The sequence below is a fragment of the Natator depressus genome, chromosome 4 (genome assembly GCF_965152275.1).
Source record: "Natator depressus isolate rNatDep1 chromosome 4, rNatDep2.hap1, whole genome shotgun sequence".
NCBI classification, from domain to species: domain Eukaryota; kingdom Metazoa; phylum Chordata; order Testudines; family Cheloniidae; genus Natator; species Natator depressus.
Window position 1 is genome coordinate 11,159,377 of NC_134237.1, and position 27,676 is coordinate 11,187,052.

At 45.5% G+C, this 27,676-nt stretch overlaps 1 protein-coding gene across 1 annotated transcript in view; it reads right to left on the minus strand.

Annotated features, from left to right (window-relative positions):
- Positions 1–22,490: 22,490 nt before the first annotated feature.
- The window catches only part of PARM1 (prostate androgen-regulated mucin-like protein 1), a 51,735-nt gene continuing 46,549 nt past the window's right edge, over positions 22,491–27,676 (minus strand). Inside the window, exon 4 of the mRNA XM_074950394.1 lies at positions 22,491–26,315. Coding sequence (XP_074806495.1) covers positions 26,231–26,315 — 85 coding nt within the window. The 3' untranslated portion in view covers positions 22,491–26,230. The remainder of the gene's footprint in view (positions 26,316–27,676) is intronic.

Genomic DNA, 27,676 nt, shown 5'->3' on the forward strand with positions numbered 1-27,676 from the left:
AAGCAACACATTAGGAGTTCATCCAGTTGATGCTATTGTAAATTTTAGGTGAGCAGAATGGAAGTGCCCAAATTGTAATTAGTCCAGGATACTAGGCCTCCTTCACCTATTCATGATAAAACTGATACAGATTCTTTTATGGCCCCACACAGACAGTCCTTAACAAAAAGATGGACTTAAGAGAAGATGGAAATGTACCAAGCTTGCTGGTTGTATTTGATATGGAGGAACATGTTACTTTCTTGTATTACACTTCAGTAGAATAGTTCATGTTCCACATGGCATGATCGCTTTGCTCAGTGGTTGTCCTACAGAAGCAAAGAACAGACGGTAGTTGGACTTAAGATAAGGGAGAGGCCAAAAGACTCATCTAGGCTTTATTTTGAGTTGACTTTTTTCATTTTTCTAAGTCCCAGTAATCTAATTTACTTCTCTGACTGACCTACATTGCTGCCAAAAATGCGTAAGCTAATATTAGGCTGAAAAAAGTAATCAAACAAGTATTAAAAGAGCAGTGTGTGAAAGGTCATAATACTTCTCAAGACAGATAACTATGGAGTTGAAATGCAGCTGGTTGTATTTTTTTTCCTGCTCTTAGCTTATCCTACTTAACATTGCAAACATCTCGTATGTTGTGCCAGCAGATGCATCCCTGGCCACAAATTTCTTCTTAACCCGCTACCTCTGCCCTATCCTTATCAACACAACTCCAATTTGGGGGAGGGCTGGAGGAGGGGTGTTTGTCATGCAAATTCAGTGACTGGCAAGATTGGTTCCTTGTCAAGAAGAGGGTGATTCAGAATACAGGTTGGTCCTGGAGTCTTGGAGCATTTCAGATGACACACAACTGCCATTGTTTCTTTCCCCGTGTGACATAATTCCAAAAAGCTAAACTTTGACACTTCAGACTCGATACGTAATGTAGCATCGGGTTTGCTGCTAAGTATTAGAAGGAAATATTGGTTGGATAATTGTTAAGCATTTGAAAAATCATTTTCATTTGGGGGTGTGAAAATTTTTCTCCTAATGAAATCCTGCCTGCTCTCCCCCTTGTGAGGTATTTCACATTGGTCCTGACGGGGATAAATTATTCCAGTGAGACATTAGCTTTGCTCATTCAAATTCCCAAGACATGGGGCCTCAGAGAAATGAGAAATTGCAGATCAGTCAAACTTTGGCTCATAGAAATTAGAGACGAATTTGGCAAAAATCCCAGATTTTTTAAAAATCTTATGCTCCTGTCTGTTGGCAAGAAACAGCCATGGTAATTGTCCTCCTGCCACCCAATTAATCTGGCCTTGCGGTCAACTGTCTTCAGGCAAATGGGATCAGTGGTTGGAATTCTTCCTCCAGTCAATGAGATGAGAACTTCCAAGTATTTAATGGAAACTACGTAGCATGAGAAACATGGTATATAATTAAAACCAGTGGGGTTGTAATAGAGTGGTATACAAAACAACCTTTGCCCACAAGAACATCATCTTTGGCAGTTGCTATCCCTATAGCAATTTCCAGCCCCCCTGCATTCTTTTCTCAGGGTGGCTCTTAAAATCTGGCTGAGGCCAGTCCCTGAGTGTGGGTATTTTGCAGCTGGATTCCCACATCCATTGCGGCAGGATCCTTAGCTTGTGTATTTCCTAACTTCTTTAATGGTGCAACCTTAATGTTGCACTTAACATTCGTGTAGGCTGACCGTTTTAAAAGTGCCTAGGAGATTTAGGTGCACAACTTCCATTAGTTTCAATGGAAACTGTCTAAATTCAATGGGAATTTGTTTCTAAATCCTCTACGTGGCTTTGCAAATCTCAGCCATTAAAGGCTTCTTCTTTTGTTGCACAGATAGTTCTGCTGAAGTCACTGAGACTATCTGCCTGAGTTAGACTATGCACTTAAGAGAAGTTGCAAGAAGGTGCTAGTTAGATGTTCTGCCAAGTTCTCAAATGACTCTGAGCAGGCAGAAGAACAAGAATTATTTTAGTTTGTGTCTCTACAAAGTTTATACTGTGCCCTAAGGGAAAGGCAGGGGGCCAGAATGTGGGGAGAGAAGGAAAGAGAAGCTGGTGGTAACATGCTATCAACCAGGGTTTATGCATGCTGGCTCCTTGTCCTCTGTAGGATAGGGGTAGAAGCAAAATTCTTGGCTATAGATGGGGTATGCTAGAGTGTATCGTGCAGATGGGGTCAAAGTGGATCTCTGCATCATGCGGAGTGTGGCTGTGGACCCATATCAAGGGGATCCGCAGTACATTGGGGTCTCCAGCTCATAGTCTGTGGACCACATGTGAATGGTAAAATACCAGATATGGTAGCCTCTGGCCCACAGCCAGAGTTAATTGGGACGAATTCATTGTCTTGTATAAAGCTGATGTGTAGCTCACTGACCAGGATGCAGTGTGGGTGTGAGGCAGGCTTCGTGAGGAGAGGATCAGCTAACTGAAAAGAAGGGAAAGGAGAGAGGGGACCTTGAATGGAAGGGGGTGTGGGGGCAAAGCAGAGGAGAAGAGGGTAAAAGGGTCTGGTGTGGAGTGAAACTGAGATCAAGACTGTGAGGGAGGGAGAGGGTTGGCGCAAACAGCCCATCAGCACAAGTCAGAGAGAGTCTCTGAATGTCCCAGGATCCCTGCTCTGGCTGCTTCTGCAGCTGCTCTGACTGGCTAGTCTCTGGCTGGTTCCTCTGTGCAGTGCCGCCCCCCCCCCCCAATGCCACACGCTCATCTCCATGTGAACATATTTGTTTCAAGACGTCGGAACAGCTTTTCCAAAGTGCCGGCTTGATGTGCTGAGTCACCCGAGCAAAGTCTGGTTAGGTGACATGCGTGAGTTATTACCCTAGCAGGGAAAGAGCCGATTACATCATGATAAGGTGCATCACATGTGCTGGCGGCATCTGTGATAAGATCGTATGATCTTAATTGTTTTTAGATCCGTCTTCCTGTCTCAGGTTTGACACTTTCCAGCCTCAGAGATAAACACTGACTTTGATCAGCAGAGTGCAGTGACTCTGACCTATTTTCTCCCCTCATTGTGAAACAGAGCTGTCACTTGCAGATCAGGATTCATGTGCAGCCCCGAGGATCGTGTACTAATGTTACTTGCAGACTTTGAAATGGCTGCGATAAAAAAGAGCCTGGAAGCTCAGCCACGCAGGGGAAGGTGTTGCTTGAAATGGCATCTCTTACCAATGTTGTTACCGCCTTACGGTGGGGATTGATGTTGTCTTTTGGCTAGTGTAGGAGATTTAGTGGGTTCTAGTCCAGCTTGGTCACTAATCCTGACCTTGATCAAACCAACTCCACCTTGCTGGAGGATTCTCTGCTCCTTGAAGTCTTTAAACCACCATTTGAGGACTTCAATAGCTCAGACATAGGTGAGAGGTTTTTCGCAGGAGTGGGTGGGTGAGATTCTGTGGCCTGCGTTGTGCAGGAGGTCGGACTAGATGATCATAATGGTCCCTTCTGACCTTAGTATCTATGAATCTATGAACCTTCCTAGGACCCATTTGACCCCTTAACATGGACTTGCTTCTGCCACCCTTACTCAAGTTGAGTAGTACCTTGCTTCCTAAGTAGCCCCACTGGATCCAATAGGACTCTTTGCAGACTCAGACGCTGCTCTGTTTGAATAAGGGAGTGAGGACTTGGTAACTGTCAGGGTGAGGCTGTGAGATCTCGGTCTAGAAGGCACTGTTCCAGCGCACAGCGTGACTCACGAGCAGACCGAATTGGGATCGGAACCACTGGGATCTTAGAAACATCCTTGCAGCTGGAGTGAGCGGGGCACAGGCTCTTCTGTGAGGGGCCCTGGGCCTGACCAGGCCTGGGCGAGGAATCTAGCAGGCAAAAGTATTAGCGAGGAAATATCCGAGTAGAGTTTGTTGGTGTGATGTGATAACGTGCAGCTGGCTTGGGGGAGGGGAGTGGCAGAGGAGATGGTCTCATGCAGCTCATAGTGTGTGTTCCTGGTGGATGCCCCCTCCCTACTGCTGGAAAAATTGCAGCTGTTTCAGGGGGGGCAAAGTAACCAGCAGCACCCACCTGCCCCCCTCAGTCTGCTGCTCTGACACCCAGGGGCAGCAGGAACAGCTGCAGCAGCCAGGGCCCTGAGCAGGCACCCGCACAGCAGGGAGTCTGACCACTGTCCAGGGGGCTGGGGAACCCTCCTGGTGGGGAGCAGAGGAGAGAGTTCCTGATGGGTGATGGGGCAGCCAGGGGGGTATGGGTGCTGCTCCTCGGGCTGGGGGGTGGGCTGTGCCCTTTGGAGGGGGGGGGTCTCTGTGCACTGCCGGGGTCCCTGGGCTGGCTCCCGGGGGGGAGCGAGGCACCCAGCCCTGGGGAGTAAGGGACAGCCTGACAGCACAGTGCATTCCGAGTGGGGCTTCCCGTTGCACGTGTTCCAGGCGGTGCCCAGTTTTATGCAATGCGCGGCAGCCGCTTGGAACGCGTGCTCTGAGCACGGTCGCCACGTGTGCTGAGGCCCGCTTTTGCCCCTCCCCCTCACGGGTGGAAAAATCGTGGTATTGATTGTGCGGTCTGTGACGTTGTGATTTTCCTCAGGGCCCTAATCATGACCAGAGTCGTCGAGCTGTCGACTGGTCCCTGGGAAAGTAGGGAGGAAGGTTCATGGTAATACAGGCCTGACCCGTGTTGATGTCTTTGGCGCTTTGCTGTGGGTTTTCAGCCCCTATCCGATGGGAGCATGCCAGAGAGCAGCTGCTCCAGGGGTCCATGCCCCAAAACCCGCAGTAGTTTTGCACAGGAGCTGCTATGGGTTAGGAGGGAGTGGCAGAGCACTGTGCTTCATCACTTCATTCTTAGCAGGCCCCGTTCGTCACAGGTTAACTCCCTTCTGCCAGCAAAATGGGACCTTGCGGGTGAGTGCATGGGAAGGGGTGGTCACGACCTCCGGGCCAGGCTATTCCACATGATGACAAACTTCATTACCATATTGCTTGCTTAATCCTTCTGGACCTAGAACAAAAGTCTTCCTAACACGTATGCTTGTGGCACCCCAGTAGCCTCTTCCTGTTCTCTTCCACTCCCAAACTCGGCATTTTGTCTTTGATATCCAAATCAGGGCTTCATTCCATTATAATTTATATTATTGTCTGTGTTGCTGTAACTCCTATGAGCCCTGGGTTTATCCACTAAAATAACCCAAACTTGTATTTACTGACTTGGAAATCAGTATGCCTAGAGCCCAACTATTTCTAAAGATACATTTATGTCCATAGAGCTGTCCTGTCAACTTTCTTCCAGCCCCGAAATCTTGTCAGGCTTCCTGTTAAAAGGAAGGTGGAGACAAAGATCTTATTATTTCTGAAGCATTTGCCTTTTATTCAGGGTTTGCCTTTGCTCAGTCTGGCTACAGTCCATGCCATACTCTTGTTCTGACCTTCCTTTTGGAAGCCTCTTAATAGTTAACTTGTCTTATGTAATCTTCCTTTTATCCTCTACAATTAACTTTTATGATCTGTACAGTCTTGACGTCATTCAGTTAACTGCAGTCCCTCTTCTGTATCTAATTTTACACCTCTCGTGTTGCTTTATATGCCTAACGATTTTTTGTTTTTCCACAGTGGCCTTTGTCCTACTCACTGGCACACAGTATACATAACTCTTAAACGTCACGCTAACTTACCTCACAATGCTTTGTTACTTCACTTGGGTCATTTCCCTGTGTGTTTATCTGTAGGTGTGGAAGGGACCTCAAGAGGTCATATAGTCTACCCGATTGCACTGCTGTAGAATTAAGTATACCTAGATTATCCCTGAAAGGTGTGTGCTTGTCTAATCCGTTCTTAAAAGCCTCCAGTAACAGGGATTCCTCCCTAGGTAACCTGTTCCAGTACTTAACTATCCTTATAGTTGGAAATGCTTTTCCTAATAGATAACCTAAATCTCCCTTATTCCAGACTAAGCTGATTATTACTTGTCCTACCTACAGTGGACATGGAGAAGCATCGATCACCGTCCTCTTCTTCTAACAACCATTAACATATTTGAAGACTTGTCATGTTGTGACCTCCCCCCACCCCCCTAATTTTCTCTTCCCCTAGACTAGACATGTCAAACTCTTTAAACTTTCCCTCATAGGCCAGGCTTTCTAAATCTCTTTTTTTAGCATTTTTATTGCTCTCCTCTGGACTCTCTCCAATTGGTTCACATTCTTCTTAAAATGTGGTGCACTGTACTCCAGCTGAGGCCTTATCGGTGCTGAGAAGAGCAGAATAATTACCTCCTGTGTCTTCCATCCGACTCTCCTGTTAATAATCCCGGAACGACATTTGCCTCTTTCACAACATCACACTGTTGACTCATATTTAATTTGTGATCCACTATAACCCCCAGATCCCTCTTCTGGAATACTATTGCCCAGACAGTTATTCCCCATTTTGTATTTGTGCAACCGATTTTTGTTTCTCGGGTACAGTACTTGGCACTTGCTCTATTGAATTTCATCTTATTGGTTTGGGCCCTAACCCTTTGTTTGGGGTTCTAAGCACTACTGTAATATCATTTGCTGCATTCTTCCAAAATTTGCTCTTAAACTTATTCTTATTTTTCCTCCCTCGTCTCACTTAAGCCTTGATCACAAACCCTTCTTGAGCTAGGAGAATCCCAAGCTTCTGGTGCTTATTCGTATGTTGTGCAAAATGTTAGTTTGCCTTTGTCTTTGCTATTTTGCTTGTAAAGGAAAACGTTCACACGTGGTGGTGAAGTGAGGGATGGGGGAATTCTGTATTATCGATTCATGAAGGAGTTAGGTCTGAATCGCCATGACCAGAAATGCCAACAATGCCTTGCTGAACTAGGACTCCCAACATGTGAGGGGCTGAGAATGGAGACCGTGACCAGCTGATTGGTTCCAGTGAATCCATGGAGAGTCGTGTCCTTCTCTGATCTCAGACAGCAGCTCTTCGGTCTCTAGCTGACCCAACTGGCATAGTGTGAGGGGCCAGGAACTGTGGCTTAGCAGCTATGGACGACATGATGCTTCAGTAGCAAGATCCTCACGCTGACAAAGTAGCTGGTGGCTTTAGCTGCCCTTCCTGCAACTGGCCTCATCCCTTCTTGGCCTTTCTGCTTCCAACATGTGCTGGGGGCATTTAGTGGGTTTTATGGTATGGATCCCTAAGAACTACACTGAGATCTGCTACAAATTCCCCGTACTGCGGAATGCTGGGAATGGCGTGGGCATGGCAGGGCCAGGAAATAGCTTCGGTGGGGCATTTCTATGCCCCAGCTACTTTTACACCCTTCGGGGCCATGGCAATTGGGGCACAAATTGAACTGGTCCCTGGAGGCCCCAGCAGCTTCCTGTTGCTCTGTACCAGCACAGAGATGCATCGTGGCTTCTGAGCCTGATCTGTACCATGTGGCATTATTCCTGTCTGCATTGGGGCCCTTGTTCCTCTTTCCTTCACATCCTGAATGTGAGATTCCTGCAACTTGTCAGTCCCAGCTCTCCAGTTCTGTTGCCTTGTGCCCCTCTACATCCTCAGTTAGCTGCCCCATATAAAGGAACTAACCTCCTGATCAGATGGTAAAGACTGAACTGACTCACGAGTAGAATAAAGTTGGTGTAAAATCAAGTTGTTAATCTGTTGTGTGGTGTTGTATGTTGTGTTACCTCTACGTGGAGAGGTCACCTGGGTACTTCTTGGAATAGACTCTAGCGGGCTCTCTGCGGGATGGCTTCTTGTCAGTGATTAAGGCAGTTGTCTTTTCTCTTGAAGGAACTTGTGGCTTTCTTTGTAATCCAAAACTGCTAGAAATGCCCTTGCAGGCAAAGGCAGAAACCAGGGAAAGCGTGAAACACCTTGGAAATTCAGAACATGCTTGTCCATTTCAGTTCAGGAAGCATCTTGCACAAATAAAGCTGCAAGCTGCTAATATTTAAATCCCAGTTAATCTGCCAGTCAAACTGGGTGACCTGTCTTTCAGCTCTAATATGTGAGTAAAATGTAGATAATGAATAAAGAAATTTAGAAAAAATCCAAAGCAATTTCTCACCCACTGTCAGCAGGAAAAGCACAGAAGGGTCTTCCTGTCTTAGCTCTGCTTGCTGTAGCAGTCTTCTGATTCAAAGAACAGAGCCCAAACGAAGGACTGTTCAGAAACAAGGCTCCAACAAGGCTTACTGATAAGTTGACTCCTCCTTCAAAAGCAACCAGGGGTGCTCTTTGGGTGGCAGTTATGTGAGAACCATAGACTTATTAGGGGTAGCTGATCAGGCATTAACGTTGACTGACTGGTATCCACCCCAGGCTATCAAAGGCTCTGGATTGGACGCATGGTTCTTAGTGAAAGACCTGTGACGCTGTGTCAATTTGTATTTGATAAATGTTGTTAAACCTCCTCTACTAAAACGAAATCGAGAACACATGGTGCTAGAACTAAACTCGTAATACTAACCACTGTTGACTCAAAATCAAATCAACCAATCAAACAAGCTAGTCTCAATATTGAATTGGAGTCGAGTCATCAAATTAATACCAAACATAATCCTTTTTCTGAGAAAGTGGCTGTCTGTTCGGTTATAAATCCCCACTAATACATTTTACCAGCGTCGTCAGATCTATCATTTGAATTTGGTTAAGTAGCTTAATAATGAAACCAAATGATTATTTTCATGTCTGAACCACAACCTCTGAGCCAATTATAATGCTTCCTCTCTTATGTGGTTTTCTGCCCCCAGCAGAGAGCTTTATAACAGACTTTAACAGAACATTGTTGGTAAGCAGATGTTTTACAACTCTTGCTTTTTGGAAATGGGAGATGATAATTTCAGGTCTCAAGACTTTAATTAGTGTCTTTATGAGGCTATGTTTAGGGCTTGTTTAAACCCAGAGAACTACTCTTTCAAGTACCTTCCCTGCATGGGCTTTGAGGGCTCACACAGCCCCACTTTCACACCCTAAAATTAGAGACTAAAATGGTTGGAGCATCTCCCTGTTAATAAAAACAAAACAAAAACTAGAAAGGAACAAGAAGACACATTTGGGGTGAGGGCTTCATGGACTCCAGCTCTTGGCATTTGGACTCTTGTAGGGTAGGAGCTGGGACTGCAGTCAAGGAGCCAGACGGTGGTGATCTGCTGGCACAGCACTTCTTGCTAGTGGGCTTCCTTCAGGTACAGGGAGAGAGGGCTGAAGGCTGGAGTGGCCCTGTCTGATGTCGTGACTTATCTCCCTAAGTTGAGATCTTGAAATGTCACTCTGTCCTCCGATGGCTTGTTGACACACAGCAGGGTGTCTCAGCCATATCTGGGATTCTTATGGGTTACGAATTTCACTTGCTCCACCTTGCAGCCTCCATGGATTCCAGACAAATCAGGTGCGAGAGGCCTGCTTTGGAGCCATACAACTCTGTTCAATCAAGTATGACTTACCAAGTGTCAACTCCAATAGGTCCCGCTTAAGATTGCTGTGTGTGTAAGGTGTCTCTGGTTTTAGCTTAGGTGAGGGAGCAGATGACAGTTACTGGGCGTCTGCATTTATTTTTATTTCGCTGATGAATGAGTGCTTGAGAGCCTGAGTTTTCTGTGCTGGGTTTTGATTTTTGTACTGAATTTAAAAAATAGTCAGCCTTTGCTATAGCATATAACCTGCTGGCCTGTGACTCCCTCTCCTCCTCAAAGATATTGAAAATCCAGACTATTTTAAGGAAGCTGGCATGGTCTTATCTAGGTCAAATGCCTTACACGTTGATGGGAAATCCAGTATAATCCCTAGCCACAAAGCCAGTCTCTCAAACGCTCATTCATCATAGAATATCAGGGTTGGAAGGGACCTCAGGAGATTATCTAGTCCAACCCCCTGCTCAAAGCAGGACCAATCCCCAATTTTTGCCCCCGATCCCTAAATGGCTCCCTCAAGGATTGAACTCACAACCCTGGGTTTAGCAGGCCAATGCTCAAACCACTGAGCTATCCTTCCCATCAACAAAATAATAAATTCAGACATGTGATGCATGTGGTCTCTTCCACTGCTGATCTAAACCAGGCAAATCATTTTCCTGTAGACAAGGCAATCTTTGACTTGGATCTTTCCCTTCTCCCATCTGCTTATCTCTTCTTCCCTCTCACGCTTCACATTGTGCTCTAGGCTTCCAACCTCTTGAGGACCAAAGCAATGAAAAATTACCTGCACTGGCTGAAAGTAGCTAGCTGTGTGGGTCGCTTATACGCAGTGATTAACGGATGTAGATCTCCTTTGTGTTTGTATCTCACTTGAAATTGTCGTCTCTTTGCAGTTTGCACGTTTTGTTTTACCTCCTCAGCTGGGAGTCAGAATGAACTCTTGTAGCAGTTGAGCTAAGGAAGGATCCCCGAGCCACTCTAGAACGGCTGATGTTTTAAGAATTCTTAGAGCAATCACTAACGAGTTGGCAGAGTTCGACTGGGCTGGGCTCATGCCCACAGTAAAAGAGTGCTGTTAAGAGGCTGATCTTTATGTCCTGGTCTCACTCACATGTCTGCAGAAGGGTAACACTGAAGCTGGTTGGCAAATGCTATGTATTGTCTGGAAAAAAAAAAAAAAAAAGAAAAGAAAAAGGGGGGGTGGGGAACAGAGCAATAATTTTATAGAAAACATTCACTCATTTTCTCTTTTTTCTTTTTTAGCTAAAAAACCCCTTTTTTCAGTGTTCCCCTCCTTCTCACTGGAAAGATAGGGAGGGAAACACCAAAACAGCAGTTTATCATTTTTTGTTGAAAAAAATCAGACTTTTGTCCATAATGAAAATGTCTGACAGAATTTTTGTTCTGGTTGAAAAGCTATATTTTGCCCACCCCAAAAATCTGACCAAAAAACGATGGTCCCCTCCGGTTACTGTTTTCATACATGGCTGAGGTCAGCATCCTCTGACCATACCTACTTTGTCTGAAGAGTATACTTCATCTACCTGGATAGTGAAAGATGGTGGGGTTATTGGAAAATGCAGCCCTGCTCCCACGAGTGATACATTTCCTTCTCTCCCAGCCCAGTTGGTGCCATTCATTTTCTACCACTTTGTAGCCATGTGTGTATGTCACCAGAAGTTATGCTGTACTTAAGACAACTGGAAATAGAATGTAGAAGCGGAATAGAGCTGCTCTGTGAAAGGTTTGGTGTCTGAGATCGTTTGATGTTGCCTGTAGCGGGGGCGGGACTCACCCCTGGGGTGCCTCCTGCTGGTCTCTCAAGAAGGAATTGTTACGTTTATGGTATCTTTGATTCAGATTGTGGGCCACAAGGGACCATCATGATCATCTAGCCTGAGTTACTGAACACCACAGGCCACAGAACCTCAACTGCCCCCTCCTTTTTATAGACCATAACCTCTGGCTGAGCAACTGAAGTCCTCAAATCATGGGTTAGAGACTCCAAGTTACAGAGAAGCCACCATTTACACTAGTTTAAACCTGCAAGTGACCCATGCTGCAGAGGAAGGTGAACCCCTCTGCCTCCCCCATCAACTCCCTACCAATCTGACTTGGGGGAGAATTCCTTCCCAACCCCAGATATGGCAATCAGGTAGATTCAGGACATGTCAGCAAGACTCATCAGCCAGACACCTGGGAAAGAATTCACAGTAGCAACTCAGAGCCCTCCCCATCTAGTGTCCCATCTCTGGCTGTTGGAGAGATTTCCTAATAGCAGGCATGGATGGGCCGTATGCCATTGTAGGTAGCCTCATCATCCCTTCCCCTCCATAAACGTATCAAGCTCAGTCTTGAAGCCAGTTAGGTGTTTTTTTGCCCCCACTGCTCCCCTTGGAAGGCTGTTCCAGAACTTCACTCCTCTGATGGTCAGAACCTTTCATCTAATTTTAAACCTACACTTGTTGATGGCCAGTTTATATCCATTTGTTCTTGTGTTCACATTGGCCCTTAATTTAAACAACTCCCCTCCTTCCCTGCTGTTTATCCCTCTGTAGAGAGTAATCCTATCTTCCATCAGCTTTGGTCTGGTTAATCTAAACATGCCAAGCGCTTTATGTCTCTTCTCAGGAGGGAGGCTTTCCATTCCTCGGATCAGCCTAGTAGCTCTTCTCTACACCTAATCCAGTTTGAATTCATCTTTCTTAAACGTGGGAGACCAGAATTGCCCACAGTATTCTAAATGAGGTCTCACCAGTACCTTGCATAATGGCAATAATATGCCCCACTCTCTGCTGGAAATACCTCTCCCGATGCATCCAGGGATTGCATTAGCCTTTTTCACAGTCACATCACATTTGTGGCTCATAGACATCCTGAGATTAACCAATACTCCCAGGTTTTTCTCTTCCTCTGTTGCTTCCAAGTAATATGTTCCCAGCCTATAGCAAAAATTCTTGTTGTTAGTCCCTACATGCATGATGTTGCACCTTGCACTGTTAAATTTCATCCCATTTCTATTACTCCAGTTTCAAAGTCATTCAAATCTTTTTGTATGATATTCCGGTCCTCCTCTCTGTATTGGCAATACCTCCCAACTTCATGTCATCTGCAAATTTTATTAGCGTACGCCCACTTTTTGTACCAAGGTCATGAACGAAAATGTTAGATAAGATTGGTCTCAAGACCAATCCCTGACAAACTCCACTAGTAACCTCCCTCCAGACTGATAGTTCACTTTTCAGCATGACCACTGTAGTTTCCCCTTTAACCAGTTCCTTATCTACCATTCAATTCTTGTATTAATCCCTATCTTCTCCAATTGAACTAATTTCTCATGTGGAACCGGATCAAATGCCTTACTGAAATCCAGGTAGATTACACCTACTGTATTTCCTTTGTCTAAAATATGTCACTTCAAAGAAATAGATCAGATTTTAGACAAAGTGTCTGGGTTTTGTAAATAATGTGGGGGTATACTGTTGTCACTTAGCAACTTTTAACTTTGTTTTGAAACACCATAAATAGCGAGATCCACTGTATTACTTCAGTCTTCCTCCTGTTTCCTATGCATGATGGTGTTCTAGGCATTTGCCAGACAAAGCGTTAGGCTGGGATTGAGGCGGCTAGCTAGCCAAATTCCAGGCCTTTGATCAGCTCCTGATTTACATACTGACTTCTCAGATGAGTGACGTGTTGTTGGCAAAGTCCTTTTATGTGTATGTGGGGGAAACAGGCCTGTCCTACTCTTCATGCTGAATAGAAGAATCAGTGAGCAGGGTGTTTTATCTCTGGGACTGTACAAAGTGAGAGAATATTCTTCATCTAATGCACAAACATCTAGGAAATCTAGACATGTGAGAGAATCCCTAAAGGAATTCATGATCATGTTTCCATGCCTCAGTGAGCATTAGATTGGCATTATGCTTTGCAGACCCAGCCTTGACGCTAATTTCTTCTGACCTTCTCAGATGACTATTGTGGTCCCAGTTGCATTTGTTAAACTCGCTTTATGAAAATAAGAGATCATGCATATATTAAAGGAAAGCAGCAAATGAAACAATTATGCAAATGGGGCAGGCTTTGTCCTCCCCAGAACGCTTGATTTACCAGCGGCTGCTGAGCAAAAGCGAGAAGTAGATCCGGCATCGATAACCATCATTAACTGAAAGCTTAAGTGAAGTGTGTGGTGGCTCAGATCTGCCTGATACTATGATGGCAGATGTGGTTTATGTGAAATAACATTGGGCGATGTGCTGACAGGCTGGGGGCCAGCAGGCTCTTGTGAGCAGGGCTATACGTGGTTTCCCATTGTTACTCCTGACCTGGAACACAAATGGCTGCTTGACAAAGGAACCAGTTATCTTCATCATTCCTCTTTACCAGACGTTTTAAGTGGGACTGCAGCTGTTTTCTTTATTTCATACCCCCCCCCCCCCAACTCTGCCACCGCGGCCTCTGCTTTCCAAAGCCTCCCATATCTCTGGGCGGCCAATACAGCTCCTTGTGAAGTTGGATAAAGCCCTGTCAGGAAGCTTTTGCACCCACTCACTTGCATTGATAAACCGACATGAGAGGGTGGTTTCTTCACTTGCTGGAAGGGACCTCTCCTGACTTATCAATAAATGACCAGAATTTGTTTTTCTGGGCAGGAAGGAAAATGTAGGGACCTCGGTTCATGACGCTTTGGCAGCTGTGGATACAAGCTGTCGATGGATATTCTGGCTAGTTGTTTTTCTGCACCGGATCTTTGTCACCGTTGGAGTGCTGTGTGCCCGGTCAGGTCTCGCTAACACATGCCTGGGTAACCAGGTCTCAAAACCAATCAGAGAGAGAAATTAACAGTGGGGGTGTCAAAGGTTGTGTCTCAAGGTTCCCCCCCCGCCCCTCTTTGGGGTGAAGGCAGGCTCCTTGCTTACCTCGTTCATCGTTACCTGGGTGATGGCACTCCTATGGTCGAGTCCTGGGGGGTAGCCCTCAGGCTGTGCCTCATAGCAAGTCCATGTCCTCCTACAATGGGGAGTAGGAAACGGTCCAAGTAAAAAGTTCCGGTGCCCACAGCGGGCTTGGGCCCCTCCTTTGCACAAACCAGAGAGGAGGCCATTTTTCAGGCTCTGCAGAGAGTCTTGGCTCCCACTGTCCTGCCAAGACTTAATCCTGGGAGTTTTAACAAAAGAAAAAAACTGACCCATTGTGTTTTCTCAGCGGGCTCAGGCTGGGGGAACTCTCAAGCCATTCTCCAGTGCACAGCCCAGTGCCCTGGACAGGCATCTCTAGCTCTGCTTGTTTGGGTGCTGCCCCAATTGGGTTGGGCTCTTCCCTTTTAAGAGTCTGCCCCCGGCCTGACAAGCTGCACAGGTGCAGCGGGTCGGGGCTGATTGTTTTTTAACCCCTTCTTGACTGGTGGGGGGTTACCTGCCCCATCACAAGGGGCAAGGAAAGGGGTGGGGCATTAAACTAGTCGCTCAGATAACGGCCCTTCTTTGTTTAACATACCGTTCAGAAAACACGCCAAGCAGTAACTCTCACCCCATAAGCTTAGAAGTGACCAAGAGAGAATCTCAGCCCTTTTATACTCGAGTGGGCTCCCCAGTTCCTATTTAGGTGAGTGGGAGGTTTTGCCATTCGGTTCAGTGGGACCATGATTGGGCTCTGAGGTCTGGATCCTGCAATCACTTAGATGCATGAGTTGTCCGATTGAATTCAATGGGACTACTCATGAGTATAAGTTAAGCACTTGTATTGCAGATTCAGGCCGGAGTCTGCAACCTTAGCATTGCCTTGATTTTTTTTTCTTTTCTTTTATAAGCTAAAGTTCTTTCTGAAAAAACCTGGCCACACTTTGTGATCGCTTCGGACTGTGATGTCTTCATAGTGAACCGACACCACTGGTGCTTGAGTTACTAAAGGCAACCGAATTAAAGCTGGAGTCATCAGACAGTAGGATGACTAAAGCTTAGCAAAACACTTAGGGACTCATTTACATAAATGAGTTAAACCGATTACCTCTGATTCCACAGATGGGTGTGTGTTGCTCAGACACTGCAGGGGCAGGAGACGTGAGATGACTTACTGTGACTGGTGGTAACCAAGTTATTAGAATGGTCAGTAAGCTCCCTTGTTGTTCTACACTGATTGCTCCCAATACTATCACTGCAGTGTACTCATCTGACCACTTCCTGCGGGATAATATTGTAGGATAATACTTTTTTCATATGGAAAGAAGGGTGTGACCAAGGGACCTTTTGGTGCCAACTGGCAGAGGGCATGGGGTGCATAAGGGTTGCAAGGATCCCCAGGCCTGCTTTCCACATACTAGTTTGCCAGAGTGTGTCACATAAGGGTCTCTACTGAAACTAAACCTTTGTCTCAGTGGTCATTGTAATCCTAGTGAAACGTATGTGCAGACAATGCTTAAGGACTTACGTAGATATACTGAAAATTATATTCTTAAAGTCTGTGAGTTGGGACCAGTCATCAGAATGTGAGAAACTGGTTTCTTGCAGGCAAAAGATGTCTGTTTGTCTTCATGTGAATTGAATGTTGTATGTGCTGCAGGGAATGTCCATTTACAGGCTGAGCAAAATGCTAATCAAGTGATTGCAAAGTCCCCCGTGGAAATTCCAGACAGAAAATCACAAGTAGTGGGGGATATCTTGGGCCCATGGATTTTTGGCCTGTAAGCGTAGGGACAGCGACAAACTCTGCATCTGTCCACTGAGGAGGCAGGAGGACAGCATGAGCGGAAGGTCATAGCCAGGCCTGGCTGTGGTACACTGGAGGGATTTTGGGTTTGCTTTTGCTCTATATGACATGACAATGTCTTATTAGTTAAGCTTTGTAGTGGTAAACACCCATTTTTTCATGCTTTGTGTGTATAAAAAGATCTTCTATACTTTCCACAGTATGCATCCGATGAAGTGAGCTGTAGCTCACGAAAGCTTATGCTCAAATAAATTGGTTAGTCTCTAAGGTGCCACAAGTCCTCCTTTTCTTTTTAGTTAAGCTTGGGTTCTAGCATGTGTATTATGATTTTATTTCATACATAACCCTTTGTTTCCAATATTTCTGCTGGCTACCCTTTGGATTGCTGTTCTTTGTTCAGTAAATTAGTGGCTGCTTTCTCTGTAAGCGAACCTAAGTACTGTGTGTTACACAGAACTGTGTTCTATGCTTAACTGGTAAGGGAGCAGAGAATCGGGCAGTTCTGTGCATGTCCAGTGGATCGGGGACTGGGCACTCCAGGGAGATACTCGGGTGGTTGGTGTGTGACCATCGCTAACCTGTACAGAGACAGCGGGGCCTGCGGGGGCCTGGAAGGCAGAGCTTGTGTTGCCAAAGGCTGGTGGTGTGGAGGAGCGGACCCCTGGCAGGCACAGACAGGGCTTCCTCACCCTAAGGGCAGGTGGTAGTGAGGTGCCTCACAACCCTGGATCACTGTGGGAAGCATCACAAAGGGTTTCCCAAACAAGCTGTTTTTTAATAGTTCCTGTGATGGGATGTCCATGCCAAACAAGGCCTGAAGGGGTAAATTAGGCCAATTAACCTTATGCTGCACCTGGAGGGAAACCTAGGGAGTGCTAGGGCCTATTGGCAGATGAAGTTCAGCTGTGGGGAGGAGCGGGGCAAGATCTATAAAGAGAGGAAATTGACAGGCTGGGAGAGGAGACCTGCAGTTGCATTCCCCGGTGCAAGGGGGCAGAGCAGGAAGCTGTCAGGGGAGAGTAGGAAGCCATCCAGGGAAGGAACAATCGGGGCTGGAAGAGTAATGCCCACAACTGCTGGGTTGACAGTCCCTGGACTGGAACCTGCTGCAGAGGGTGGGCCCGGGTTCCCCTACCAGCCACTGCGGGAGTGGGACAGACCAGGTAGCGGGGAGCAGATGGCCTGGGATGGGGTTTGCCGCCAAGGACTTGCGGTATCCCGGAAGGGGGGAGAACGTTAATGTGAGTTGGCCGGAGGGCTAAGCTGTGAAGAGGACGTCCTGCGGCTCCAGGAGCCTGCGGTGCGGTGGAGTGAGTGAGGGGATTGAGGGACTGTGTAACCACAGGGAGGGGCATCCGTCCTGGTGGCCGAGCTAATTCCCCAGATGAATGGCCAGGAGGTGCTGCTGAGCAGTCCCCAGAATAAAACAACAGGCCTCACTGGGAGCTGCTGAGTCCCTACTGCTCACTGTAGTCAACGGGAGATGTGAGTGTGTAGGTTTTAAGGATCAGGGCTAGCTTTAAGGATCACTGCCCACTCAAATGCTGCCATGTTTTCCCCGGCTGAAACAGTCTATTTTCCCCCTTCCCCATCATGCTGGGTATGAAAGGGGGGTTGTGTCTGTGCAAAGTCAGAACAGCTGGCGGGGGAGTGGGGATAAGATTGTTACTGATTCCAAGATTTTAGTATAGAACAGCTGGAGGGCATGTCTGGCATTACAAATGACCCGTATTAAATAATTCGTGCTACAGCTGCAGGAAGGAGAGGGAAAAATGCTGGAGAACAGCACACCTGAGCAGCTGCATCATCTAATCAGCTGCTGGAGTGATGACAGGGACCTCCGTGTCTTCATCAGACACGCTGCCGGATTCCTAACTGAGATACGTGCCAATGTCAGTCAAGCTCCGACAGCAACAGACGCCAGCCAGGTGTCATGCACTGTAAGCGCAGAGATGGGTATGGGACGGGATGCCTACTCCTAGCATGCTTTGATTGTGTCTTTCTTGTCTCAGACATTGCATCCCCTAGAGAAATGATATCCTGTTTACCTTTAATTATCCCGGGAGCTCCATGCTTCTTGAAATATTATGTATGGCTTCTAAAAGCAAATGTCTCCCAAAGAACTCTAACCTCAGAGGCAAGATGGAAATGTAGAAGAAATGTACAAAAGCGACCCAAATAATCAGGAGAAGGTGCCATTTTCCTGCACATTTCACACTTTTTCTTATCTTTTTCTTTTGGACGTCTATGAAGTCCAGACTCTCCTCTGATTGCCAAGCTCCTGTTGGATGACTGAGTAGAGCCTCGATTGGCTTATGCATCTACTGAGTCTGAGCTCCTGGGGGGCCCGGGTCGGGATTGTGCTGGGTGGGTACTGTTCAGACAGAAGCCCAGACCCCAACGATTGGCTCCACACAATCAGTAAGAGGTGGGTAGGAGAAACAAGACCGTATCCCTACAGCCCTGCTTCCATGTTAAACGTATATATTTTAAATTCCTTGGAGGTATAAATACTATTTTTTAAAAAACTAGGAGGTGTGAGACGAGAATTCGCCTCTTTTCCCACGGGAAAGGTCTCTGTGCATGGATGTGACATTGACCGCAGCCTGCATGCTGGAGTGTCATACTGACAATGGAGAGATGATCTGCAGCTTGTTTTGCAGGATCCCAGACTAAGTTAAAGGGACCCTGTCCACTTAATCACCCTTCTGTTTGAATCTTCACCTACAGTTGATGCAAAATATAGCAAATGCAGCTGGTTTTGAAAGATGAGCCAGGATGACTACGTTCTTAGTTTCTTTTGCACATCCGAGAGCCTCTTGTGGTTGTAACCTAGTTATTTTTGTTACAGTAGCAGCTGCAAAAGTTTGGGTAGGGGAAGGTCCCAGACTACACTGACAAATAAACTCCATCCCTGTGAGATGCTGCTCACAGTAGATTGTGCTGATGTGCCATATGTAGGCATGTGCCACTTGTCTCCCCTCAGCGGGGCTTCATTATGCACATGGGTCCTGCTAGATTCCTTTGGATTGGATCCTTGATTGGGGTGGAGTGGGGGAAATAAATAGGGGGATTTCCCAAACGCCACTCACTTGTGGCACCAAATGAGATATCACTCGTGGTAAATTGTGCAGATCTGTGACTCTCCCCATTCCCGCCCCCCCCCCTTTTTGTTTTAACCTGAGGGATGAGTCAACAATGTGTATATTTAAATTGTCATCACAGATGTTTGAGAGAACCCCTCCCTGAGCTGAACGGGGCAGTTCACACTCCCTCAGAGGTCGTGTTCCAGGCATTCTGCACTCTCATCTCAGCTTTGATTACGCTCAGGTCAAGTTTCTGAGGGTTTGGAGAGGTGCTGTTACAGCATTTAGGCCCATACCACCCGTGTCTGAGCCCTGAGCCCCACGGAGGCCCCGGTCGGGATTGTGCTGGGTACTGTTCAGACACAAGCCCAGATCCCAGTGATTGGCTCCATCCAAGGCAGACACTTGTGCCCATGCAGAGCCAGTGGGGGTCCAAGTCTACTCACACACTTCTGGTTACAGGGTGATTCATACTTGTCGCTGTTTCTCTTGTGTGGTCAGTTTCCTTTGTTTCATGTGGGCATTTTGCACAGTAATGGGCAGCGAGATTCTTTTGGGGTATTTTTGTAAAATCACAACTAATGGCCAGGCAGGTGTATGACCAGTTCGAGCTGGCCAAAGAATCACGGGCACTTAGCTGAAAATCTTCTATTTTGTCAACGTTTGAAAAATGTTCCCCAGCTCTATGATAAATGTATTTTAGTCATCTAGATTTACAGTTGTCCCCTTTAACTCTAGACATGGTGGAATTCCTTTTTTTTTAATGTAGGGCATTCAGCATTTCATACCGAAGATGCACAATGCAGTGTGCGTGGGGAAAGATGCTTTAAAGAGTTTGCAGGATGTTAAAGGACTTGATGAACAGGCACTAAGATTGGGTTGAGTTTTGACCTCCTCTACCTGGAAAGCCATTTTCAGGTGTGAATTTAAACCGATACAGTTATACCAGTCCAGTATGTTTGTGCTACGCCCTTATTCTGAAATAAAAGCGTTCCCAGGACTTTCCAAGTCACATAAACGAAACCCTGAAAAGCCATTCTTACAGAGAAGTAAGTGTTCACACAGTGGGATAATGCCTGTATAACTGGTAAAATTTCCCCATGTAGACAAGGCCTCAAATGACCCATTGTAAAGCAAGGTTAGTAGCCGGCCTGTCTTCCTAAAGCATCTAAAGGGAGGCAGAGCTCTTGCTGCAGCTGCTTCCTCCAGATACTGTGTAATGAGGACCGGGTGTTCACTTGGATGGCATTAGTGTCTCATACAGATTAGGTTTGTGGCTGCCTTACTGGTGAATATTTTCCAATTGTTTTGAATGTGGATCCCTTAAAGTACATTTCAGAGGCTGTTGGTGGTCTGTGAACCAAAGGCCAGCTCTTTGGGCTATGTTCTGCAGCTGCCTTTGGCTTGGTGAGTTATGATTAGGGCAGACAGTACCCAATACAATTCCTCACAGTAGGCTGGAAAACCGCTGCTTACGGCTTCCATGCCTTATGAGGTGCAGTAATTCAAGATCGGGGTTAGGACAAGAGGGGGAGTAGACCCTCTACCATTCTGAAAGCAGCCCGGGCTAATGCAATGACTCCAGACTTTATTAGTTCGTATATCACCTTCTTAAATGGTTGGGAAGTGAATGGCTGGAATGTCACACACCACAGTTTGTACTTCGCTATGGTGTCTCCCTCTTCTTCAAGACCTTACACCGAGATGAAGAGCTAGGAACAATATGGTCCCCACAAATTCCACAGCCAACTCTGTTGCAACACTGCAGCCTTCCTGTTAGGGCTGGTAGAAACCCCCACATTTTAGTTTTTGCCCAAAATTTTGAAGGAAATGACAAATGTGAGTTACGTTTAAAATTCTTCATGGACGTCTTCGGGAGAAAATTCAAGTCAACGTGTGTTTTGTTTTCAAATGGAAAAATTCCACACTGGTTTTTGAAAACCCAAGTGTATCAGTTTTTGCCTACCCCCTGGGACAATTGAGTGAAGGAGAGTAAATGGAAAGGGGGGAACTTCCTCCCCATCCAGAAAACCAAAAGTTCTAAACTAAAACAAATTTCCAGTTCAGAACAAAGCAATTGTTTCACTTTGAACATTTTCCAGTAACTTTCACCAAAACAAAAAATTTTCATGAAAGTTTGGCTCTGTCAAAAGAACGCTTCAACCATAAATGTGACCAGCTCTGTTTTCTACAGAAAAAATTCATTTGGATGTTGCCTTACGCACATAACTAAATGTTCCCTCTCTTGTACAGCTGCCAGTCAAAAGACAAGGCTGACAAATGCAAGAGACAGAATCACAGTTCAGGAGACTGGAGCATGGGTGTGGGGTTTACTGACAAGGGGAAGTGATTACTTGAACAGAGGGATTTTTGAAGGAAAGAGAAGTTTGTAGATGGCAAGGGATTTATTTCAGGTGTAGAGGCAGAATAACAGAACACACTGGAAGGCAAGGGGAGCAGTGAGGTGAATCAAGATAGGAGAGAATATAGGGAAGGGGGCAGGGTTCTAGATGGGAGCAAGATTATGGATTTCAGAAGAGTGAGGGGGGATTTGATAGCAGCCTTCAACTACCTTGATGGGGGATCCAAAGAGGATGGAGCTCGGCTGTTCTCAGTGGTGGCAGATGGCAGAACAAGAAGCAACGGTCTCAAGTTGCAGTGGAGGAGGTCTAGGCTGGATATCAGGAAACACTATTTCACTATTCGGGTAGTGAAGCACGGGAATGGGTTATCTAGGGAGGTGGTGGAATCTCCATCCTTAGAGGTTTTCAAGGCCCGGCTTGACAAAGCCTTGGCTGGGATGATTTAGTTGGGTTGGTCCTGCTTTGACCAAGGGTTTGGACTAGATGACCTCCTGAGGTCCCTTCCAACCCTGATATTCTATGATTCCACTGGTGTCTGCTTTGCAGCTACTGGATCACTACAATCTTCCTACAAAATGACAGTCACCCTTACTATGTAGTAAAAGTTAGCATTGAACTAGGCAGCAAAGGTCAATTCTGAATTAGGGAAAACAGTTAGGATCACTTTCAGCCTGCTAGATGAGGGCACAATTAGAAAATACTATCTTTACTTGTAGACTGAACAATTTGATCTGGGACTGGAGACCAAACCAGCATAGAACCCAGAGATGTCACTATGGGGAGTAACTCTAGACTGGAGTCCTTTAAAAATGTCACAGGGAACTGTACGGAAACAAGCACAAAGTTAACACACCTCAGTACAACATGGCACAAGCTTTGCATGACTTTAATTGGTGTAACTGGTATATCTTATAATGAACGTGGTTATGAGGACATCAAATATCCAATTGGCTGCACTTAAAGCTTCCCATTCTTTCCCCACCCGCCCCAAGTAAAAATGACCACCGTCCCAGACTGAGTGTTAGCTCTGCCATCTGTTGCCTTTTTTAAATAAAAGCAGCCTTACCGATCCGTTCATTGCCAGAAAGCTAAAGGCAAAAGGTGAATCTGTGCAAATTATCATCCTAGCCTGCTGTGAATCCCTCCTCCGAGGCATCGGGGAAAGAGGAATATACTAAGGTGGGGCTGTAATCCAGGGCAACTTGGAGGAAGGAGAACTGCTGAACAGCTAACCTTGCTGGAACTGGGAGATCTCAGAAGCTCCCTCAACACAAACAGTCCTTGCTGTTTTCTCTGGTATCTCATCAACCGGTTTTACTACTGATGCTATGGTTGTGACATCCCATCACATGACTTTGGCTGACGTTTTGTCCCCAGTAGGGCATGTGGGGGGCCTGGCATTAGAAATAGCCTGTTATATGGTAACTGCTTTTGATATGCCGGCAACCGGCTACTTAGATCAAAAGCTCTACGAGGCAGGGACCTCCATATTTTGTGTCCGTGAAGCACAATGTCCATCAATTGGGTGATATGAAAACTACTGGGGAAAGATCTCTCGCTATTTAAAAAAAAAAAATCCCATTTGGAGATAGCGCAGTGGCTCCCTTCTTCTAAAGACTCACAACCAAGACTAGGGATGAGATTTTTCATCCATTATGACCCACTTAATGTTCCCAGCTGATCTAAGTAAATGGGAGCAGAATTAGTCCAATGTTGAGCTCCTTTGAATACCCTAAATCTGCTAATTCCCCAGCTCTTTCCAAAGAAGACTGGAGACTCTCTATTCTTTCTGAAGAAGTTGATGATGAACTTTTCAGAAATGTTTAGGCTTATGATGTGCTAACTTGTGGAGGTGGGAGGGACGGAGCAAAACACGTGGTTTTCCCTGAGTGGGTCACCTCTAGCCTTTGATCTTGAATTGTTTAGTTTCCTTGACACACTGAGACATTACACTGATGTTGGATGTACCTAACGTAACTAAATGAAAGAGATTTAACACAAGGAACGGGGAAATATAAAGCAGATCTAATCTTTGTGGGTGCCAAGAGATGGTAGGGAGTGTGGTCTAATGGGCAGAATCAAAGCGAAAGACTTGGTTTCTTTCTTGCTGTGCCATTCGTGACCATGGGCAACCTCTGGGTGTTTCCCCAACAGTAATGTGACAACACTTAGCTATCTCCAAGGTGTTTGTGAGGCTTAATTAATGTTCATAAAGCACCACAAGATCCTTCTTTGACAGATGCTATAGAAACACAATGTATTTTTAAGCAATCCATAATCTCTACCTTTAGGATATTACAGTAGGAATCCCATGTAATGTACAGAGCAATAGTAATGGCCCCAACAAGGGTACCTTTCTGTGATTTCTCATGTTGGACCAAATTCTGTTGGGGAAAGAGGCAAGCTTTTGAACTTTAAAGAGTTCTTCAGGCTTGGGAAAGGTACTTTGTATTTAGCTGAGGCACTAAGTGGAACAGATTGTTAAGCATAAGGAGTTAACACTTGCTGGTTTCTCATAGTCCTTTGTATTCATGCAGATCACATCTTCTGAGGCTGTCAAAGCAGTTTAGACCCTAAACCTCACAACGCTCGTTAAAGTGATGCCAGGGAACTGCTTATCCCGATTTGACTGCGGGAGACTGGGCTGACCGCATACATTCCAAGTGTTCACTAATTCGAGGTGCTACTATGCTGGAGTGCCCAAGGTAAGCCACCCAAGTGCTCTGAGGCAGGGACTCTCTTTTTGTTCTGTGTCTATACAGCACAATGGGGCCCTGCTCCATGACTGGGGCTCCTTGCACTACTGCAGTACCAATAATTAATAGTTCGTGACTGGTTTTCAGACACGCTCTGGGTTCTCCGTATAGATGACTTTTATTCCCAACAGCAAGGCCCCTGCACAGGTGTCTCATCCAGTGGCATTAGCACCACTGTAGCAAAATGTCCGGCTGCACTCAAGCAGTTTCCTGTGCCTTCTGTTTGACAAAGGGGGGGTGGCCACTGCAAAGTAAATTTCCAACCAAGCTTACGTTTTGGGAGTGCAGGTCTTGGTTTACCTGTCAAACTGGTAAAATGGAAATGCATGCCAGCCACCACTGTAGCCTTGATGAGCTAATGCATGTCAACCTAATGGTGATGTGTTGGCTTTTTATAACAATCGAAAAACTACTCTGAAAAAGACAAGGGTTGGAGTTTCATAAGTTGGATCATGTGCTTCAAGGGGAACTGCTATTGTGTATTTAAACAAGCCAAGTCTGTTTTGATCTCCTCATAAATGAACCCATATGGCTTTGTTTACTGGTAGCAGCAGCAGGATTAGTAAACACAAACTCTGGATTAAAAATACTGGATTGTTTTAGCAAATTACCTTACCAGATAGAAATATCTGTAAGAAAATAATTCAGTAAAGCAATATATGTAGCAGATGACGACACTTCTATCTCACTGTATATTTGTTTCCTTACCACACTGGTGATCTGTCAGGTTTCTTTTATGTAATAAATAAACACACCCAGACTTGTTCACGCAATTACAAAAGAAAAGGGAGAGAGAAATGATTGAATTGCTCTGAAGATTTGCTGCAGGGAAAAGCTATTAAACATTAAGTTGAGACTTTCAAAGCAAAGCACTCCAGGGGTTAATTTCAAAGAAAGGTGTGTGTAATTCCCAAAGGCTTTTGAAAACCTCCACCACATCTTCTAATTTTGGGCCTAATTCTGCAATCTTTACCTCCTGTTAAATAGTAGTGACTCATCCGAGCAGCCTAAACGAAGGGAAGGGCAGCAGAATGGGTTTCTCCTATTTGCAGTTTATTTTCGGTACAACCATATCCTTCACTAGCAGCAGTCAGATCCGAGGGAGTGGTGTTTTGAATACGAATGTTGCACTTCGTGGAATCTTACGTTGCCACGGTGCTGACAATGTATGGGTTCTCTCCTTCCCAAAAAGAAAGTTCCCAACCCCCTGCAGGCATTTCTGCCACATGCCTTCCTTGCAGCAGCAGCAGTGGTCACCCCTTCCTGTTTATCACTAATTTCCCACTTCAAGGTGTAACACGTCAGTGTGTAAACCTGCCACTCACCATGACACAGGCAGTGAATTTAACCTTCACCTGGATTTATAATGATGACATTCTGAAAATGAGACACCCTGGCAAAGACGACCAACTATAAGAGCATCAGTTTCTGGCATGACCCTGCTGAGCTTCCCTTTTCTCTACTTCCCAGCCTCCTGGGTAATTTGTTTTGATCTTTTGGTAATAAACTGTAGAAGCCCTGTACTGCACTGCAGAGCTCTGACCAGAACCCTATCCGCTCTGAACAGACAGGGAAGATTAAAGAGGAATCAAAGGAACAGAAGCCATACAGATGAAAACCTTTCAGTGATTACTTCCCGTCCCCTCAGTGAGATTTAATATAATTTCCTCCTTAAAAGCATAAACTCAAATTTATTGCGCTTGTGGAGTGACTGCCTTTGGTTTCGAGACCGTGACTGCAGTCTGTCAGCTTCAGTTTAGTCCCATTGCAGTTGTGATTCAGCATTTAGTCTTGTCTTAAAATTAGGATTCCCTTGTGTAACAGAGGAAGAAGCAGCAGGAAGAGAAGAAGCTGGCATGGAACTGGAACTGAATGCATACCAGGTGACTTGTTGTTGTTCTACTGTGTAAGCACTTATAAATAAGAACATTTATTTCTTGTCCCAATTAACTTTCCTTTGCTAAGAGTCGTCATAGAGAGGATTGTTGTAGTTTCCCCAGGATCCGTAGTCATGATCATCCAACAGCCTTCCATACGAAGAATGTCTGGGAGGGCGAGAGGGAGGGGAAAAGACAAGTCTGGGATTATTTAGGAATGGTTTAGAAACACCCTATTCCAGTGCTATTCCTATTCAGTGCACAACCCTGTAGAAAGGATGCCCTCGCTCCTGCAGACACTGAAAAGCACTTACTGCTAAAACCCATCTTTGTAACCAGGCCCAGGGAACTTAATGTGTGAGAGGATAATTGGTGGTGTTTAGGTCCAGATTAATTTCAGGCTAGGGTTTTGATTCTGATTAGATGACAAGTAAATCACATCACAGCTCCAGGTGCCTAAAATCTTTAAAGATCAACTCTCTGGGACAGTGAGAAGTCTAACACTAGCTGTTTTTTGTAAAGCTGCTTCCTTGGTCCAGTTCAGGGACATGCTTAAAACACAGCTAGATCATGTCTATGCTATAGGAATGATTTGGGCTTCAGTGCTATCAGGGAACAATCCTGTCCCCTGACTGTGCATTGCAATACAATTGGGCCCTTTGATCAGTGAGTTTTTTATTTCAGTTTGCAGTAGGCCCCATGCCTTCTAGTTTCTAATTCCTGTGGGTGATCGATGATTCTGTGTTGTGGTATGAATGCATTTGAGTGTAGTAGATGGTCTGTTGTTCCTCTGCAGGGAGTTAAAACCGTACTGCTTGTATATAGATATTAATATTGCCTCTTGATCTAGAGTCAGGTCTGGTAGTGTACTGAGTGCTATGGATTTTTAATAGGGAGGTTTGTTAAGCTCTGAATATTTAGTGGTCTGTGGGCCGGATCTTAATTGTGTGAGAAGAGAATGAATGCATGTTTACCGTACTTTTTGTCTCTCTTAGTGATCTGTGATGAAGCCAGTGCATGGGGTAGGAGAGCAGGCTGAACACTGCAAGGAGTGAAAACTCATTCACCTTCCTAAATAAATTTGCTTTTTGACTCTGTTCCCATCCCTCTCCTGTTCGTTTTTTGTGAATATTCGAGCACACGAGATTCCTGTCGGAACATTTGTGGAAATAATGATTTTTTTTTTTTTAATGAGACTATTTGCAGAAAGCAAGTTCTTTGTGTCTGTATGTGTGTAAATATGCAGGCTTTTCACATGCTTTTATAATTCTGACATTGGGGCCTTGAACTCATCCCTCAGAGGTAGGAAAGGGCCTCTGCTCCTATTCAACACTGCTTGGGAGACATAGTTGTGGATGGGAGGTTGGCATGCAGCCCACTATTTGTATGTATGGAGGACGGAAAAGAACTTGCTTTCGCTGAATGTTTATTAAATGCTGGCTTGTTGATATTTGTATAGGATGGTGTGCATAGAATATCAGAGTTGGAAGGGACCTCAGGAGGTCATCTAGTCCAACCCCCTGCTCAAA